Below are 18,000 nucleotides of genomic sequence, written 5' to 3'. Positions count from 1 at the left end.
CTAAGGATTTTCTTACCCCAGGAGTAGATTACCTTAGCCGTATTTGGGACAATTTTTTGGAATTTTGGGTCCTCAATGCTCTTCAACTTTGTATTTGTTTGGCTTTTTAACTATTTTTATCTGAGCGTCACTGATGAGTCTTATGTAGACGAAACGCGCGTCTGGCGTATAAAATTATAATCCTGGTACTTTTGATAACTATTTACACCACTGGGTCGATGCCACTGCTGGTGGACGTTTCGTCCCCGAGGGTATCACCAGCCCAGTAGTCAGCACTTCGGTGTTGACATGAATATCAATTATATGGTCATTTTTATAAATTTTCTGTTTACAAAACTTTGAATTTTTCGAAAAACTAAGGATTTTCTTACCTCAGGAGTAGATTACCTTAGCCGTATTTGGGACAATTTTTTGGAATTTTGGGTCCTCAATGCTCTTCAACTTTGTATTTGTTTGGCTTTTTAACTATTTTGATCTGAGCGTCACTGATGAGTCTTATGTAGACGAAACGCGCGTCTGGCGTATAAAATTATAATCCTGGTACTTTTGATAACTATTTACACCACTGGGTCGATGCCACTGCTGGTGGACGTTTCGTCCCCGAGGGTATCACCAGCCCAGTAGTCAGCACTTCGGTGTTGACATGAATATCAATTATATGGTCATTTTTATAAATTTTCTGTTTACAAAACTTTGAATTTTTCGAAAAACTAAGGATTTTCTTACCCCAGGAGTAGATTACCTTAGCCGTATTTGGCACAATTTTTTTGGAATTTTGGGTCTTAATGCTCTTCAACTTTGTATTTGTTTGGCTTTTTAACTATTTTGATCTGAGCGTCACTGATGAGTCTTATGTAGACGAAACGCGCGTCTGGCGTATAAAATTATAATCCTGGTACTTTTGATAACTATTCTAACACTTAAGTGTCCAATTAGGCGATTCAATTAGTTTGTGTGGAAAACATGAACTAATTTAGTCATTTAAGACGCTCAAATACAAGCTTTTATATGAAAAATATTTCAAATATGCCATAATGTGTCACTTTTCAAACTCTTTAAAAATTTAAGTGGCCCCATCTGTTCACTCTCAACCTTTATATATCTTATGTATTATCATAAAATACATTTAAAAATTAAAAATGAACACAAATGCGGCCACTTCTATTTAAGACGGAAACTGTGTAAGATTTAGCTCATATGCTAAAATTGTGAAGATTTGAGTAATTTAGCTTAACGAATCTAGTACCCGATAAATATACAATGATTGTCATACACAACCATATTTATGTAACAGAATATATTCTTCTTTCCAATAAATAGCTAAAAGTTTTCATTTTAACATTTTTGTAAAGCTGCTATATTATGGGACCGAAAAAGCATCTCACTGGACAGTCTCCTTTATGATGTAAAAACAAATAGGATAAATAAGTCATAGAAAACACATTTGTTATCCATTTTTTTTAAAGAACAATTTATTCATTTACCATCGTGTGTATATTTTGTTTTATTCCAAAATGTTAATCTCTTGTGAACCTGATATTCCCGCTATCGTATGGCATTCATATAAATATATATGAAAAATTAATGCATAAAAAAACCCACTGCTATCACTGCTGTAAAAAAAAAAAGAACACGTTCATATCTAATTAAGTGATATATATCGTAATGTTTGTGCCCCTTGACGAATACCCGACATCAGTTTAATTACAACCAAAATTTTAAATAGTCAATGCACAGATTGAAAAACTTGAGGGGACACCAAATGCATGGCTTTAAACTGATACATTGTAGTATACGTTGTTACAATCCTCCTTGTATCATATCCATTAATAGAAGAATATTTCATATTTTTGGGAGCAAAACAAAACAATTAAACAGTTTAACTGTGAAGCGTCAATATTTGTGCTGGTACTGCTGGCTATTTTTTTTTTTTATCGAAGATCACGATTTTTGCGTGGTAAAATAAATCTGGATAATTAACTATATACGAATAAAATTTGTAGGAATGTTGGGAGAATGGTCACAATGGTCACAATGGTCACGATGCTCTTCGACATCTGGTTATGGAACCCGTGATCGTAGACGGCAATGCGCAGGTACATGTCATGGTAACAGACGGGAATCGAAGGACTGTTTCACACCATGTCTTCCTCATAGTAAGTGTTTTCAGAATAGTTATTACTCACGCTTCTCCCAATAAAGCATTGTTATCGAGACTCATCTTTCTGTTCAGATTTGAAAGAACAAATGTACAAAACCAATGAAATCGGACTAAAATGGTTGTTTAAGATTTTTTTCAACCGACACCAAACGCTTTTTAGTAACAAGTCCATATACAAAAGAAGATGTGGTATGATTGCCAATGAGACAACTATCCAAAAAAGACCAAAATGACACAAACGTTAACAACTATAGGTCATCGTACGGCCTTCAACAATGAGCAAAGCCCATATCGCATAGTCAGCTATAAAAGGCCCCGATAGGACAATGTAAAACAATTCAAACGAGAAAACTAACGGCCTTATTTATGTAAAAAATGTCTATTGAATTGATAACAATGTCATGATGAAACTTTGGTAAATAGTCATTTTATATACAGATATTAGGATACAAATGGGCTGTTTGTTCTCGTTTCAAACACATTTTACCTGATAAATAACAATCTATTATTATATCTGATCAATTATATATATACTTAGCATAAAACAATGGGATTCTGTAATATGAGCAATGGATAGAAATACATTTAGACAATAGTTATGAAGTGATATGATTGATACGTAAAGTAGTTCGTAGATGAAATATAAGGATACATATCAAATCATTTAAAGTTTCGTTCTTATGATATCGATCTACAGCTCTTTTGACAGTCCCAGTCAAGTGTACAGAAAAAGAAATAACGACTCATACAAACAATTTGAAGAATTGATTATGTAGAGAAATGTATATTTCTTTTTTCAGGTTGTTGTGATACTTATGCTAGTTGCAGTGATTACGTTAGAAGACACCAATGCCGTACAACGGACTATGTAATAACCGTACATTGTCAAAAAACATGCGGGCTTTGTTAATTGTTTATTCTATTTGTAAAATAAAATCAATTTATATAACCTGTTTTTCTAATGAACTCTGATTTTTAAAATACTGACATACAATCAATTCACGGGTCATCGGTGACGAAGTGGTCTGAGTCGTTCAACAAGTGTAGTCACTTATTAGTCAACGCTAAGGCTGTGAGTTCGAACCATGCTATTGCGGCTGAACTCAACTCAGTAAGTCGGTTTTTCTACCGAAAGTTTATGGCTTCTCCATGCAACTCCTACTCCTCTATATATGAGATTGATTTTTCTCATACAGTTGCATTTTAGTATTTAACTGTTGTAAATAAACTCATCATAGATACCAGGACTAATTTTTTTATATACGTCAGACGCGCGTTTCGTCTACAAAAGACTCATCAGTGACGCTCGAAACCAAAACGGTTAAAAAGGCCAAATAGATTAAGAAGTTGAAGAGCATTGAGGACCAAAATTCCTAAAAGTTTTGCCAAATCCAGCTAAGGTAATCTATGCCTGAGGTCGAGAAGCTTTAGTATTTCAAAACTTCAAATTTTGTTAACAGTTATAAACATAACTGTGTCAATGATAATTCATGTCAGCACAAAAAGTGCTGACTACTGGGCTGGTGATACCCTCGGGGACATAAATCTCCACCAGCAGTGGCATCGACCCAGTGGTTGCAAATAAACTCACCATAGATACCAGGATTTAGTTTTATATGTACGAAGTCTCCTTAAGCAAGCAAATATACATATAGCGTTCAAAATAAGTACATAAAAAGGCCGTTAGTTTTTTCGTTCGAATTGTTTTAAATTGTACTTTCGGGGCGTTTTATAGGTGACTATGTGGTATGGCAATCATACCACATCTTCTTTTTAGCTCACCTGACCTGAAGTGCAAATCTGACATGGTGTGAAATATTTTATCAGGTCCAGATCTATCTGGTCTGAAATTTTCAGATGAATCAGACAACCTATTGTTGGGTTGTTACACACCCATTGGTAATTTTAAGGAAATTTTGCCGTTTTTGGTTATTATCTTGAATATTATTATAGATAGAGATAAACCGTAAACAGCAATAAGATCTACAAATAAGTCAAATGATCAAAATGGTCAGTTGACCCCTACAGGAGTTATTGCCATTTAATCAGTTATAATTGTATGTAACAGGGATACTTGATGGAATGCTGTACATCACGTAATTTGTTAAAACAGCAAAGAGTGCAATAAAGAATTGATGAATGTTAAAAAAAAAAATCGGTAGATCACATTCGTGAAAAGTATCAAATATTTTTGAGGATCTGATATCTAATGAACACTTGAATTTTATCTTTTCTTTAGACTCATGAATAGCTCCGGGTTTTTTATTTTGCTATCTAACAATCTTGCACTCAGTGTCACTGATGAGTTTTATGTAGATGAAACGCGCGAATGGCGTATCAAATTATAAGCCTGGTAACTAAATGCTTCCCTGGGTTGATGACACTGCGTGTGGACGTTTCGTCCCAGCGCGTATTACCAGCCCAGTGGTCAGCACTTTGGTGTTGACATGAATATCAATTATATCGAACAGTGGTATACTACTGTTGCCTTTTTATATGGTAATTTTTAAAATTTAACTGTTTAATAAAGTGTGAATTATTTGGAATACTCAGGATATTTGTATAGGATTACTTAAGTCGTATTTGGCAAAGCTTTTTTTTTGGAATATTGAGTTCTCAGTGCTCTTCAACTTTTACCTGTTTTGCTCTCTTATGATTTTGTTTTGAGCGTCACTGATGAGTCTTATGAATACTATGGCGTTGTCAGTTTGTTTTAGATTTACGAGTTTGACTGTCCCTTTGGTGTCTTTCGTCCCTCTTTTATGAAGACGAAACGAGCGTATGGCGTATCAAATTATACCCTGGTACCTTTGACAATTATTTGCGAAAGAAAATGTTCAGAAAGTTCTCTTCAAATAACATTTCCATTTACTAAATATTTGCAATTATATCATATCACATCTTCAAATTGATATTACTATTAACTACACTCGTTCTTTGTTTTGGTTGCCATGGTTGCCATAAATGTTTCAAAAATATGATACATTGTTATACTCTTAATCATTCAATGAAGAAAATACTATTTTTAGGGTTATTTTTCAATTTAGATAAGCCAATAGGAAAGTATGTATGGATAGCTGCAGAATATTATACTTGACTATTTTAAGAAATGTATAAGGTTTTTTTATTTACATAAGTTGACAGAATGACTACCACTTCGGATAGAAATAGAGATATCGTGTCCTCCTGTAGAAAATTTACTTAATTATTCACATAAAAAAGAGGGACGAAAGATACTAAAGGGAGAGTCAAACTTATAGATGGAAAATAAACTGACAACGCCATGGCTACACATAAAAAGACGACAAATAATAGTACAGACGACACAACATAGAAAACTAAAGACTAAGCAACACGAACCCCACCAAAAACTGGGGAAAATTTCAGGTGCTCCAGGAGGGTAAGCAGATCCTGCTCCACCTGTGACACCCGTCGTGATGCTTATATTATTACAAATCAGGTTAATAATCAAATTCAGTAGATCACATTCGTGAAAAGTATCTATGCAAAATATCCTTCATTCTCTCATTTTATTTTTTTAAAGCGGATAACAAACATGGCAGCTATAGGTCGACAATCCTTTATTCTGATTGGTTACTTATTAAAAATTTCTTTGAGAAACTTAAAGACTAAATTTTGAAAACTAACAGCATAAAGTATTGGTAGACCCTGAACAATCGAGTTTAATAGAAGTCCAATATACACCTCTCTTAAGATCACATTCTCGTCTTCTTTCTGAACCTGCATTTACAGTATAAAATAAAAATATAGTATTATCTATATGTACAAGCTTTAGAAAAAGGACGATAAGCCAGGCTTGTCAAGATTTTTTCCTGTTTTGTAACGATTTCTTTTTTTTATATTTCCGACATTGTCCATATGTATTATAAACCAGGTACTTTTAGGTTTAGTTGTTTAAATGCAAACAGTTGTCTCTGAATTTTGCAAGAAATTAATTAAGTTTAAACGTGGATCAAGGAGAAAACCTCAAAAAGAAATTGCATCCAGAAAGAAATTCCACATTTCCGCTTGCTAGATAAAGGACGACAACTAGCAGTTGCTGACATGTAAGCTCAAGACCTCAATTAAACAGATTGACGTCTTCATCATATGAATATCGAGCACAATCATTGAGTATCATACCATCATACAATACATTCCAACAACTGGTTTTAGAATAAATAGGTTTGTTTCCGATGCAAATACCCTAGGAGAGAATCAATATTGAGGCAAAAATATACAAGTTCCATCTTTCATGACCTGACAACAGTATCGTACTAACTATATCCCTTCTTAATACGATTGTTTAAAGGTTTTGTTTGCTTTTAGAGTTTTAAGGTTAAAATATTTTAGGGAAAATCGTCAAGTTAGTAGAATCTTTAAACTCTGAAATTTATTTATCTCGAAAATAGGAACATACTATTTTGTTATTGTGTTTAAATTATTGTTGTATAAGTTGTTTTCCATTTACAACATACCTCAAAATCACGAAACTGACAATACAATATGAAATTATACCGACTTCCTTTTAAGAGGCTTGCTATGATGAGTTTATTTGCTAATTCAATTGACTTGAAATATTTTCAGCTTATACACGTGGGTTCATTCCCGGAACACTTATAATGGACTGATCTGAAATCACGTACTGTTATGTGTGTCAGCTGACAAGTAAGTACGTTATATCATTGACTAATCTACTTTACTGTAAATATCAGTTATAGTTAATAACAACAATTTTTTTCCTAAACTTAAACATCATTTTATACTATATTGGGAAAACGGTAGTATTTATTCTCTCCTAGACGACAATACTCAAATATCAGAATAAAAAAACTATGTGTAATTACAATATGGTCAGAAAAGTATTGTCTTGTAATAATATTTTAATAATCTGTTTTTGAAATAAATGTCTATCGGTATCACGACCTACTTCGAATCAAGTTTGTCCTGTTTATCAAATTCATTGCAACCATTATTTAACATTAACAAAAATTGAGTCTTTTTAAAAAATTCTCACATTAATAAAAAAAAAAAAAAAAAAAGATAATCCCTAAGATCTATCTTGAAAGCTCATAATTTAACTTCCATCACATGCTTTGAGTTAAAATAAGTTCATCTTAAATGCTGGGAAGTGTAATACTAGAGTTTTCTCTGTAAGAATATGATGCATTTCTCATAAATATATTAGTACATCGTGTCCGTCCGGAATTCCATATATAATGGTATAGTTTCTATGAAAAGTTTCTGTAACTTTACTTTAACTAAACAATTAAATGAACACTATTCTCTTTCTCTTACATGTCAAACCAAGACTTAAATCTGACATTGAATTTTACCCATACAATCATTTGGAGTAGGATTGATTCTATATTAAGGGGGCTCGCGGGTTTTACTCAACAACAAAAAATAAGGATTTCGCTATATTCGTCTTTTAAAATTTCAATTATTTTTTATGTTTTTTTCAAAAATTATCATCGTCAGTGATATAGCTATAAAAGATCATGAAAGAACATTTTTCCGCCAAAATTCCAATGGCTAATATTTCGAAAACAAGCACATTGACCCTATATTTTTTTGGAATTTTCGATTCAACAATTTATCCCTTATTAATATACACTAGTGTTAAGGAAGGTTATTTATTTTAAACTTAGAAGCGAACTTCCTTAAGAAGTCTAGATAAAGCACATACTTAATAAATGGACAATTGAACCACTAAATAAACTCATCATAGATACCAGGATCAAAATGTGTATTTAACAAGGTCATATCAATTTAGTAAATTAAGTGTTCTTTGCCCTAAGATGCTTTATAATATGTACATTAAAGTGTTCGTAGTTACACATTAATTTATTTTAAATCTAATCATTATATTGTCTATCTGGACAATTCTACATATTTGTTTATTTTTGTTAAACTTTCGGTTTCAAGTTATTCAATTGATAAATGAATGTAGTAATGGTTTCTGCTGTAATGAGTGGGCAAGTTTTCTTTTTCCCTTCATTGTGTATACATAGATTCCAGAAGATGATATGATTGAATATATGATTATCTGTTTCTTGTTTTCTAAGTATTAGTTATTAATATTAGCTGTTCGTCAAACTAGTTTTAACGCCATTATACAGATTGTTAGATGATACTAAGAAGGTGTTCTATATGAAGCAGGACAGAAAACAGTGAGAAAAATTTAAAAAACAAAACCAAAGATAACAAAGAATTTATTACCGGTCTTTTAGTTTGGGTAAGTTGCAGTCGGTGAAAATTGGCCTTTCTAATTGCTATGATTTTAAATTTCTATTCATTTTTCTTTAGATAATATATTATAAATAAAGTTATTATATAAAGTTATTAATTTGAAAAGTATTTAGCACAATATTTTGGAATTTTGGTTCCTCAATGCTCTTTTAACTTTGCACTTGTTTGACTTTATATCTTTTTTGAAATGAGCGTCAATGATGAGTCTTGTGTAGACGAAACGCGCGTCTGGCGTATGAATCTGGATATATTTCCTATTCCATTATGATTCCTTTCGTGATGATTGACAATACAATTGGTGTTTGTTATTCCAAAGGGTTTACTATCATGAATTAATTAAAGTTAGAATAACCGTGTTGTTTTTACATTATACAGTTATGATCAATACTCATATCATGCTTTCCAAACATCATAATGCACAAAATGTTCAAAATATATGGGGGGGGGGGGGTAACTAATTTTTAGTAAAATAACACATTATATAGTTCTGGGATATTTTCTCTTCATGATATGTCATCATTACAATATTTTGTTGATTTCATTTTCTTCAAAACTATCGATAACGATTAAGGAGGACCGAAAGGTACCAGAGAGACATTCAAACTCATCAACTAAAAATAACTTGAAAACACCATGGCTATGATCGTCGCGGCACGGTAAATTGAATACATTTTAGATCTAAATATATTAACAGTTTGAAAGTGTTAAATTTATATATAAGGCCAACCCTTTATGAAGATGGTGTGTAACCGAATCGGAAGTTACCAAAGGGATATCAAAGATCGTAAGTCTAAAACAAACTGGCACAAACCCAAATCGACTTAAAGACATAAAACAGACTATAAAGTACATGGAAAACGTTCGTCCAAGGAACACACAAATGCAACTTACAATGTAAATACACAGTTTAATAAATTAATTTTCCCAACAAAATGAATCATTTGAATAATAAAAGTGATCTTGATCTGACTAAATATAAGAGTGACAGTTATTACATGTGTATACCATTTTTGTGCCCTATACACTTTTGTCGAAAATATCGTGAACAAGCGACACTCTATGCAAACGCCAAACATATAAAACATATAATAGAATAGTCATAAACTAAACAAATTAAAAGTATAGTGTATTATATTTTTTTGTAGATTGCAACTGATAAGAAACCATAATGTCAAACTCTCACCAGAAATTCTTTAACAACATCACTTACAAGTCGGATATAACTGACTCAATGTATGAGGAGGTACCTTCAGAAAATCATTCAAAGGAGTACGATGAAATAAAACTAGTGTATAAGAAAGATCATTCAAATGATGTAAACATTAAACTGCCATATGTTTCACCAAAGAGAGCAGATATTCACAGTCGTCACAAGATTCAAATATCATCATGGATGTTAGCTCTTATCATTATTTGTTTTTTGATTGCAATAGGTGTAACAGGTGTAGTTACATTCTTCTCGACAAATAAGATATTACCAGAAACACAGTGTAAGTATATTAGAGTCTCATAAGCCGATCTAGGCTGGGTATTTGTCATATTTTGATATTGTGCAATGCATATTATATAATATGTAGACAAATATGTAGACAAATATGTGACACTTAGATAAAATAAATTATTTATTATTATTTATAAAGGTTTAGATGTGGTAATTAAACCTGATCTGCCGACACATAATTTGAAATCCGACAAATTCATTTATCCGATGACAGTAGCATAATAACATTTTCGTGTAAATTAGAGATAACAAAAAAAACAAAATATATATCAAATGAATATTATTTAGTCCCTATTCGACGAAAAACAAATCTCTTAACTGATTTAATTTTTTGAAAGTGGTGTAAGTTTTAAAAATCAGAAAAATAATTTATTTTTTAGACGTACATATATGTAGCATTGTTAGTATGCATATTATTTAATAGTCAAATAACATGTATGTTTTATCAGATTGTGCTATTATTTTGATTGGCTGACCAAAGACAATGTTAAAACAAAAGAAAACTTGTTCATTTCATGGTTGTACCAGAAACATGTATTTATAAGAATTGAATGCTTCTTTTGAACATTTGAATAGGTTGTAAAAACGTTGATTGTGTAAATATATTCAGAATGTAGTGCTTCCGCGCTCTATACACTTTTGTGCTCAGTTCAACGCTTTTACATCCAACAAAATATATAAAAAGAAGTATCATTTTCTACATAGTGCAGAAAGGTTATCTACATTTTCTTAATTCTTAGTTCTAGATGCAGATAAAACAGGTTGTTCCTGGTCATTCTGGAGCTCTTGGTCCCAGTGCAGTATTACTTGTGGCAACGGAATACAAGTCAGAATAAGGCAGCAAATGAATACTTCCATGTTATGTAGTTACAATGAAACCTTTGACAGTAAGACATGTTCAAGAAGTGCATGTGCAGGTATATTTTTATTTAACATAAAATTTTAACCACCACTAAAACTTTAAATTTGATTTTTAAATATGAGAAACAGCGTTGATACACTTCACTGTGTTAAGGCTCAAATGTAACGATATGAACTACATCATATACAGCAGCTTTTACTGTTAAGACTAAAATAAGTATCAATAAAGTATAAGACATAGACAATGTTTAGTTCAATATATTTAAATTGCTGAGCCCGTATGCATAAAGCTACTTAAGTTAAGATTTTCCTTAGTAAACACATAAATTAAGGAAACTTCACCCTTTTATTTAAGTGGTATGCATAAAAAAATCTTAAAACAAGTATGTCCTTAGTAAAATCTTTTTGTTGTTTTAAGTCACGCCCATAGAACTTAAGTGGTATGCATCAAACACATGATACTTAAAAAAAAACGCCTAATAATTCGTTTAAGTCTAAGGTACCTGAGTGCTACTTTTGCAGAACATGCATAGCATAACTACAATTCAATTGAATAATAATTAGATCAGTTGTAAAATACTTACAATTCGTTTGTTTATTGCCAAACAATAACGATCATCGTAATTTTCTTAGAATCACGTATAGTCATCAAATCAAGCGATAACAGAGGGTAGTTATATAACTTCATTCTACCCTTATTTCCCAATTTCGTTGTTGTGTATAACGAAAAGTAATCAGTTCTTAGATGCACGAAAGTCAGGCGATTATTTTCTTTTGTTAACTCTGTACGTGCAAAAAACAATCAATGTTGAACTGTTAAAATACGCTGCGTGGTATCATTTGTAGCCGTTAATAAATAATAAAAAAAAAGCATGAAGAGAAAGAAAGAGATGAGGAAATTGAAAAAAATCTTGAGTGTGTGAGGGGTGGTATGTGGGATTTATACGGGAAAGAACAGGGGATTGGGACATCATTTTTGAGGGAAAGGTTTGGTTTGATTATTGATAAATCATTGGAGCTCTAATCACAGTCAATGTCCCTTCCCCTTATGAAAACTTCTAGATCCGCTATTGCTACCCTAGGCAATGGCGGATTTAACGACCCATAAAAGATGCATTAAAGATAGAGTAGTGGTAAGTTTTGAAAATGTCGAAACGTTAACCTTTTCTCTTATGCATTATTTTAACATCCGTTTCTAAATTTTAATATGTTGCGTATCATTGAATTGTTTGACACATCGACACCTATTTAACCTAACTCTTAAAAAAAGTATGTATCGATCAATCGATGAAAATAATCATAACAAACATTTACACGGATGATCAGTACATGCGATGAGGTAATGTAATTACATATAAATATTATACGACAATAAGGGAAAGGTTCCGATTTAAGTATTCCTTAGATTAGTTGTTACTTAACTAAAGGAATTATCAGTGAAAGCTAAATCTAAGGAACATTTATGTTAGGATTTTTTATTCATACGGGCCCTAGGCACGTAATATGTTTTAGTAACATTTTCGTTTAACTTAGAAATAAAAGGAGCAAAGGTTTTCAAAATGAAAATAAACCCGTTTTGACGACAAACAAATCTCTAAACATTTTTTATTTAAAATTACTGAAAGTGGGGTAAGTTTTAATAGTCAGGAAAATAAATACAATTTAAGTACGAATAAAGAATAATTGCTAGTCAGCAATTCATAAAATAGTCAAATTACATGTATGTTTTATCAGATCGCGTTCATTTTAATGGCTGGCAACCTGATGAGGCATTATAGCATCAAATTTTGGAGCTATTTCCGTATAAAATTTTATAGATATGACTGACCTTGGTACCCAAGAACAAACGAAAAACATGAAATAACTCCTTAAGGTAAGGTTTGCGTACACAGGAAGATAACTCGAATTCAAACAATTGAAAAAAGGAGGGACCCGCCATTTGAATTGCTTTGATTAACCAATGTTCGATAACTTCAATATTATCGGAAATAAAACAACACCTACCGCATAATCGTTGTTTTGATGTAATTTTATCAAAATTTGAATCGTACAAGTAACGTTATGACCCAGTTTGTTAGTTTTCATTTTCACGCTTTATACACTATATGTTTAGTTCAACTCTTTTACACCCCGCACAAGATATATAAAGAAGCATCAACTTCAAAATAAAGTCTATATAGTGCAGACAGCTTTTTTGCATACTACATTTTCTTAATTCTTAGTTCTAGATGCAGATAAAACAGATTGTTCCTGGTCATTTTGGAGCTCTTGGTCAAAATGCAGTATAACTTGTGGAAACGGAACACAAGTCAGAATAAGGCAGCAGATGAATACGTCAATGTTATGTAGTTACAATGAAACATTTGACAGTAAGACATGTTCCAGAAGCGATTGTGCAGGTATATTCATGTTCAACATAAACATTTAACCACATCTAAACAGTCCTAATTTTATTTTTGATAGAAAGTAATGTAAAACAAAACGTTGATATACTTACTTGTATTCAGCGCAAATGTTATGTAATGAATTAATCAATTGTTAAAGCCGCAGCTTTTACGGTTAGAAACTAAAATAAGTTTTACTTAAGTAAGTCCTGTTTTTTCAGATGTTGTTCACCTAGCCACGGGTAATTTTAAAAGGTTAACAAATTCAATACTGTAAATCGATCTTTTAACATTGATTTTAATTTTAATAGACAATGATTTTTTTTATCAGTAAATTTAAGTAATACTTTATATTATTTTGATACAAAAAAAGCACTTTTTCTTTGACATTGAGGCCACATGATCCTTGATTGAACAGAAGTTGACACTCAATGCGCGTTTCGTCTACAAAAGACTCATCAGTGACGCTCGAATCCAAAAATGTTAAAAAAGCCAAATAAAGTACGAAGTTAAAGAGCATAAAGGACCAAAATTCCTAACAATTTGCCAAATCCAGCTAAGGTACTCTATATAGATATAGGAAGAAGTGGTGTGAGTGCCAATGAGTCAACTCTCCATCAAAATAACAATTTAAAAAGTAAACCATTATTAGTTAAAGTACGGCCTTCAACACGGAGCCTTGGCTCACACCGAACAAGAAGCTATAAAGGGCCCCAAAATTACTAGTGTAAAACCATTCAAACGGGAAAACCAACTGGGTAATATATATAAACAAAACGAGAAACGAGAAACACGTATATATTACATAAACAAACGACAACTACTGTACATCAGATTCCTGACTTAGGACAGGTGCAAACATTTGCAGCGGGATTAAACGTTTTAATGGATCCAAACCTTCTCCCTTTTTCTGAAACAATAGCATAACATCACATAATAGAAAAACACACGATAAAATATCAATTGGCAGACTTAACTCAATCAAAAAACGTATGATTACACAATGAACGAATAAATTTGATCTGCGATATCTGAAACAAATGCAGTTAATTAAATATGAGAGACAAACATTCATGACCAAAAAGCTAACAAACAAATTCAAAGAAAGCCATGGCAGGACATCACTGAGAAATATTTAACCCTTCCAAAATATTGATCAATATTCACTTTGGAAAAAAACGGTTTTAAAAAAATAATTATAATCTTGAAGTTTATACAAATGTAGTAAGAATAAGTGAAAAATTGAAGATATTACAAAAAAACAAAGCTTGTGTACAGACAAGATCCATATAAATAAAAAAGAACAAAAAAAAGCATTATAAACAGTATCATAAGGTCGAATTAACAAGAAAATATTATTTGAGAGTACTTGCAGTAACTGACAGCTAGTTAAAAGCCAAAACCAATTAATAATAAAAAAATCATGCATCAGAGACTAATGCCTGAGGTAAAAAAGCCTTAGTATTTCAAAAATATAAATTTTTGTAAAATTTATAAATATAACCATATCAATGATAATTCATGTCAGCACAAAAAGTGCTGACTACTGGGCTGGTGATACCCTCAGGGAAATAAATCTCCACCAGCAGTGGCATCGACATCCTTGTAGATTTCGAAAAAGAGTAGGCTAATGCCACTACAAGACAGCACTCGCACCGCAAAGTTGAAGCGGATTAATATAAGTTGCAATAACTTGTATCCTAATACAGTATATAACTAAATATGTTTAATTTTAACAAACCCTGATGAGAATATCTATTTTTCTTTAATTTAAAAAAAAACGACAAGAAGGTGTGTAATAGTATCTATTTTATCTCTATGCAGCGACCAGTGTTATTCAATGTCCATCTCAAGCTTTGTTAACATCAAGATGTGTTGAAGAGTGTTCGGGAGACAATGAGTGTAGTGGACAGGAGAAATGCTGTAACAACGGATGTGGTCATACATGTGAGATATCTACAACAAGTAAGTGCCAGAAACATTTAATATGCAAGTATAAAAGAAGAGTGTCTTAAGTCAGGTTTTTAAGGAAAGGTTGAAAGCGTAGATAATGCACAATTAAAGGAAAGAAAATTTTAAAACCTTTGAAAACTTTCATCTCAAGGGGGTTTGTGAGTATGAATCAGATTTTTTTTAATATAGGATTTCACTATATTTTACTTTAAAAGAACTTTATCTTATACTTAATAGAAAAAATAAAATTAAAAAAAATTGGGTCACCGTTCATTTACGCTTGCAGTCTGCCTTCGAATGAAGCATACAATTTTGTAAAAGTACTTTTTCTGTTGGACTAATAGGAGTAATATCTCGAAATAAAAAAAAAAGAAATTAATAACAGAAATCGTAAAATTTTTACAATAGTTTAGTTTAAGTACATCTTATTTGAGAAAAATGGAAAAAAAATATAGGTTAAAAAAGATCTTCCGATGTCAATGCCAACAACGTTGGGAATTTCATTCATGGGTAATTACTAAAACAACTTTTCCAAACCCCTTGATAACGAAAACTAATATAAAACTTGTATCTTAAATAATCCTCTAGCTAAACATATACTACTTTTTTTTACCAGTATTTATGTTATCATTATTCAGGCATCAGTTCTGTTGGATGTCCTTTGCCAGCATCGTTAACCAGGAGTTGTGTTGAACAGTGTTCTAGCAATAGTGATTGCATAGGACAAAGCAAATGTTGTTATAACGGGTGTGGTCATACATGTGAAACCTAGAACATGTAAGTCCAAGACATTAAAACTTTAAATATATACGTTTAAAAAAAGAGCATCATATGTCAATTTGTTTTAAGAAAGTTGCAATCGTGGTTAATGCAAAAATACATTAAGAGTATTATTAACTCGAAATTAACCTTCAATATTTTCCAATTTTATCGTACAATACGTGGATTTACACTTTGCTGCAACGTTACTGGCCTAGTGATAGTAAAAACGTATGACTAAATTTCCAGGCATGTGTTTCTGGAATAAGATTTATTTGGAACATTGTAATTAAAACATTGAAAGGTCAACGTTTCAGATCATAAACAAATAAGAGCCTCAGTCTTGCAAGACAAACTTTGCTTAAGAGAGTAGCAAACTTAGTTCAGACACTGATTATAAAATGTTTTCATATCGGATGTACTTATCAATTTGTGGTATCGAGACCATACACGTGACCGAAACACCATTTACACACGTACACATAGAAGAACCAATTATTGTTATTATATTTTTTATTTTACTCTTCATTCGGTTGTTATATATAAATAGTACGGGATTTGTAATTTTTAAAAATAAATACATCATTTTGTTAGCGTATTGATATAATAAAGATACATTTCGTCCCTAATGAAAAGATAAACAATTGATTATAAATTGCTTATTTATTTCAATATTTCTTTTTTAAGATGTGAGGATACATTGGGAAATTGCAATATGCACGGCAGATTTAATTTATGAAATGAACTATCCTCTCAGTTATTGCCTCAGAAGAAGTGAATTGTGTAAACAGATGAATTTTCAAATTGAACATTGAACATGTTGAATCAATTTGATAAAATAAGTGTTAGTGAATTCTTTTAAATAAATTATGCTCCGAGACGTGCCTGCGTTGACGCTTGCACTTCATTTATTATTAATTTGATATATGTAGTTTATTTTTGTAAATAATATAGGTTCATAGAATTACCACATAATACCTTAACATTGCACATTGGATAAAAACAATGTCACAAATAAAAGAAAATAGCTAAAACAAGTTTTTTATAAAATCTAAATTAAGACAGTGCTAAAATATTACAACTGCTTTTAAAAGAGATAAAATAATAAAAAGAAACCATTATCAAAAAAGAGGAAAATAATTCTTAAAAGATATAACGGGAAAATGATGACAGTATTAAATTGTCTATTCTATAACCAAAGATACGCACAAACATATTAACTGTTTTGTTTACAAACTATATTGATTCTTTGAATAAACTGAATGTTCGCCTTACCATGAAATAAAATTGCATACTTTAAGAGTGTCTTATCGTATAATCCTGGTACTTTTGATAACTATTTACACCACTGGGTCGATGCCACTGCTGGTGGACGTTTCGTCCCCGAGGGTATCACCAGCCCAGTAGTAAGCACTTCGGTGTTGACATGAATATCAATTATATGGTCATTTTTATAAATTTTCTGTTTTCAAAACTTTGAATCTTTCGAAAAACTAAGTATTTTCTTACCCCAGGAGTAGATTACCTTAGCCGTATTTGGCACAACTTTTTGGAATTTTGGATCCTCAATGCTCTTCAACTTCGTATTTATTTGGCTTTTTAACTATTTTGATCTGAGCGTCACTGATGAGTCTTATGTAGACGAAACGCGCGTCTGGCGTATTAAATTATAATCCTGGTACTTTTGATAACTATTATCAGCCTTGCCAAATCTTAACAAAGATAAAAAGTCTGTAATTTTGTACCACTACACATGCAATATGTGTATAAACATAGCTAGTAAAACATTTCCAGCTTTATTTCCGCAAACACTTGATGAAAAAAGGTTGGTAGGGATATTTTATTTTCTAAAGGAGTAGGTTCAGTAAGACCCCTTTTTGGCTAAAAAAAATTGCTATTTATTGGAAAGTAGAATGCTTCTGCTACACAAATATGTGCTGTTTTGTGACAAAACAATGCACATATATCGGGTACTAACATCATTAGGTCATGCTAATGATGTTAGTACCCGATATATGTGCATTGAATGCGCGTGAATGTGTAAAACAAAAGTTTGTAAGTGAGAAATGTACAGTGGAAAGAAAAATATGTCCAACTAATCTTAGTTAAACTTGGTTTCATTGATTATC

At 31.6% G+C, this 18,000-nt stretch overlaps 2 protein-coding genes and 1 long non-coding RNA gene across 3 annotated transcripts in view; all 3 read left to right on the top strand.

Moving 5' to 3' along the window:
• Nucleotides 1–3,098, top strand: part of LOC134705729 (furin-like protease kpc-1) — a 39,108-nt gene extending 36,010 nt beyond the window's left edge. The window contains exons 22-23 of the mRNA XM_063564449.1: nt 2,004–2,156; nt 2,962–3,098. Of these exons, the coding sequence (XP_063420519.1) occupies nt 2,004–2,156; nt 2,962–3,071 (263 nt within the window). The 3' untranslated portion in view covers nt 3,072–3,098. The remainder of the gene's footprint in view (nt 1–2,003; nt 2,157–2,961) is intronic.
• Nucleotides 3,099–6,784: 3,686 nt separating this feature from the next.
• On the top strand, nt 6,785–11,234 carry LOC134705728 (uncharacterized). The gene is made up of 4 exons (XM_063564448.1): nt 6,785–6,833; nt 9,559–9,903; nt 10,655–10,831; nt 11,194–11,234. Exons 2-4 carry the CDS (start codon nt 9,582–9,584, stop codon nt 11,232–11,234), a joined length of 540 nt encoding a protein of 179 aa, XP_063420518.1. The 5' UTR covers nt 6,785–6,833; nt 9,559–9,581.
• A 1,760-nt stretch (nt 11,235–12,994) lies between these two features.
• On the top strand, nt 12,995–15,884 carry LOC134705057 (uncharacterized). The gene is made up of 3 exons (XR_010105469.1): nt 12,995–13,174; nt 14,984–15,124; nt 15,751–15,884. It is a non-coding gene; the product is annotated as an uncharacterized LOC134705057 (long non-coding RNA).
• Nucleotides 15,885–18,000: the final 2,116 nt, after the last annotated feature.

This window comes from Mytilus trossulus, chromosome 2 (assembly GCF_036588685.1).
Source record: "Mytilus trossulus isolate FHL-02 chromosome 2, PNRI_Mtr1.1.1.hap1, whole genome shotgun sequence".
Lineage (NCBI taxonomy): Eukaryota > Metazoa > Mollusca > Bivalvia > Mytilida > Mytilidae > Mytilus > Mytilus trossulus.
Note: the sequence above shows the minus strand (reverse complement) of the source record. Positions and strands in the feature narration are given on the sequence as shown.

Bases quoted from the DNA above. Each gene is read 5' to 3' on its own strand.
- LOC134705728 (XM_063564448.1), top strand. From the start codon at position 9,582: ATGTCAAACTCTCACCAGAAATTCTTTAACAACATCACTTACAAGTCG. The intron at 9,904-10,654 runs GTAAGTATATTA...CTTAATTCTTAG, and splicing joins GATATTACCAGAAACACAGT to TTCTAGATGCAGATAAAACA. The intron at 10,832-11,193 runs GTATATTTTTAT...TGTTGTTTTAAG, and splicing joins TTCAAGAAGTGCATGTGCAG to TCACGCCCATAGAACTTAAG.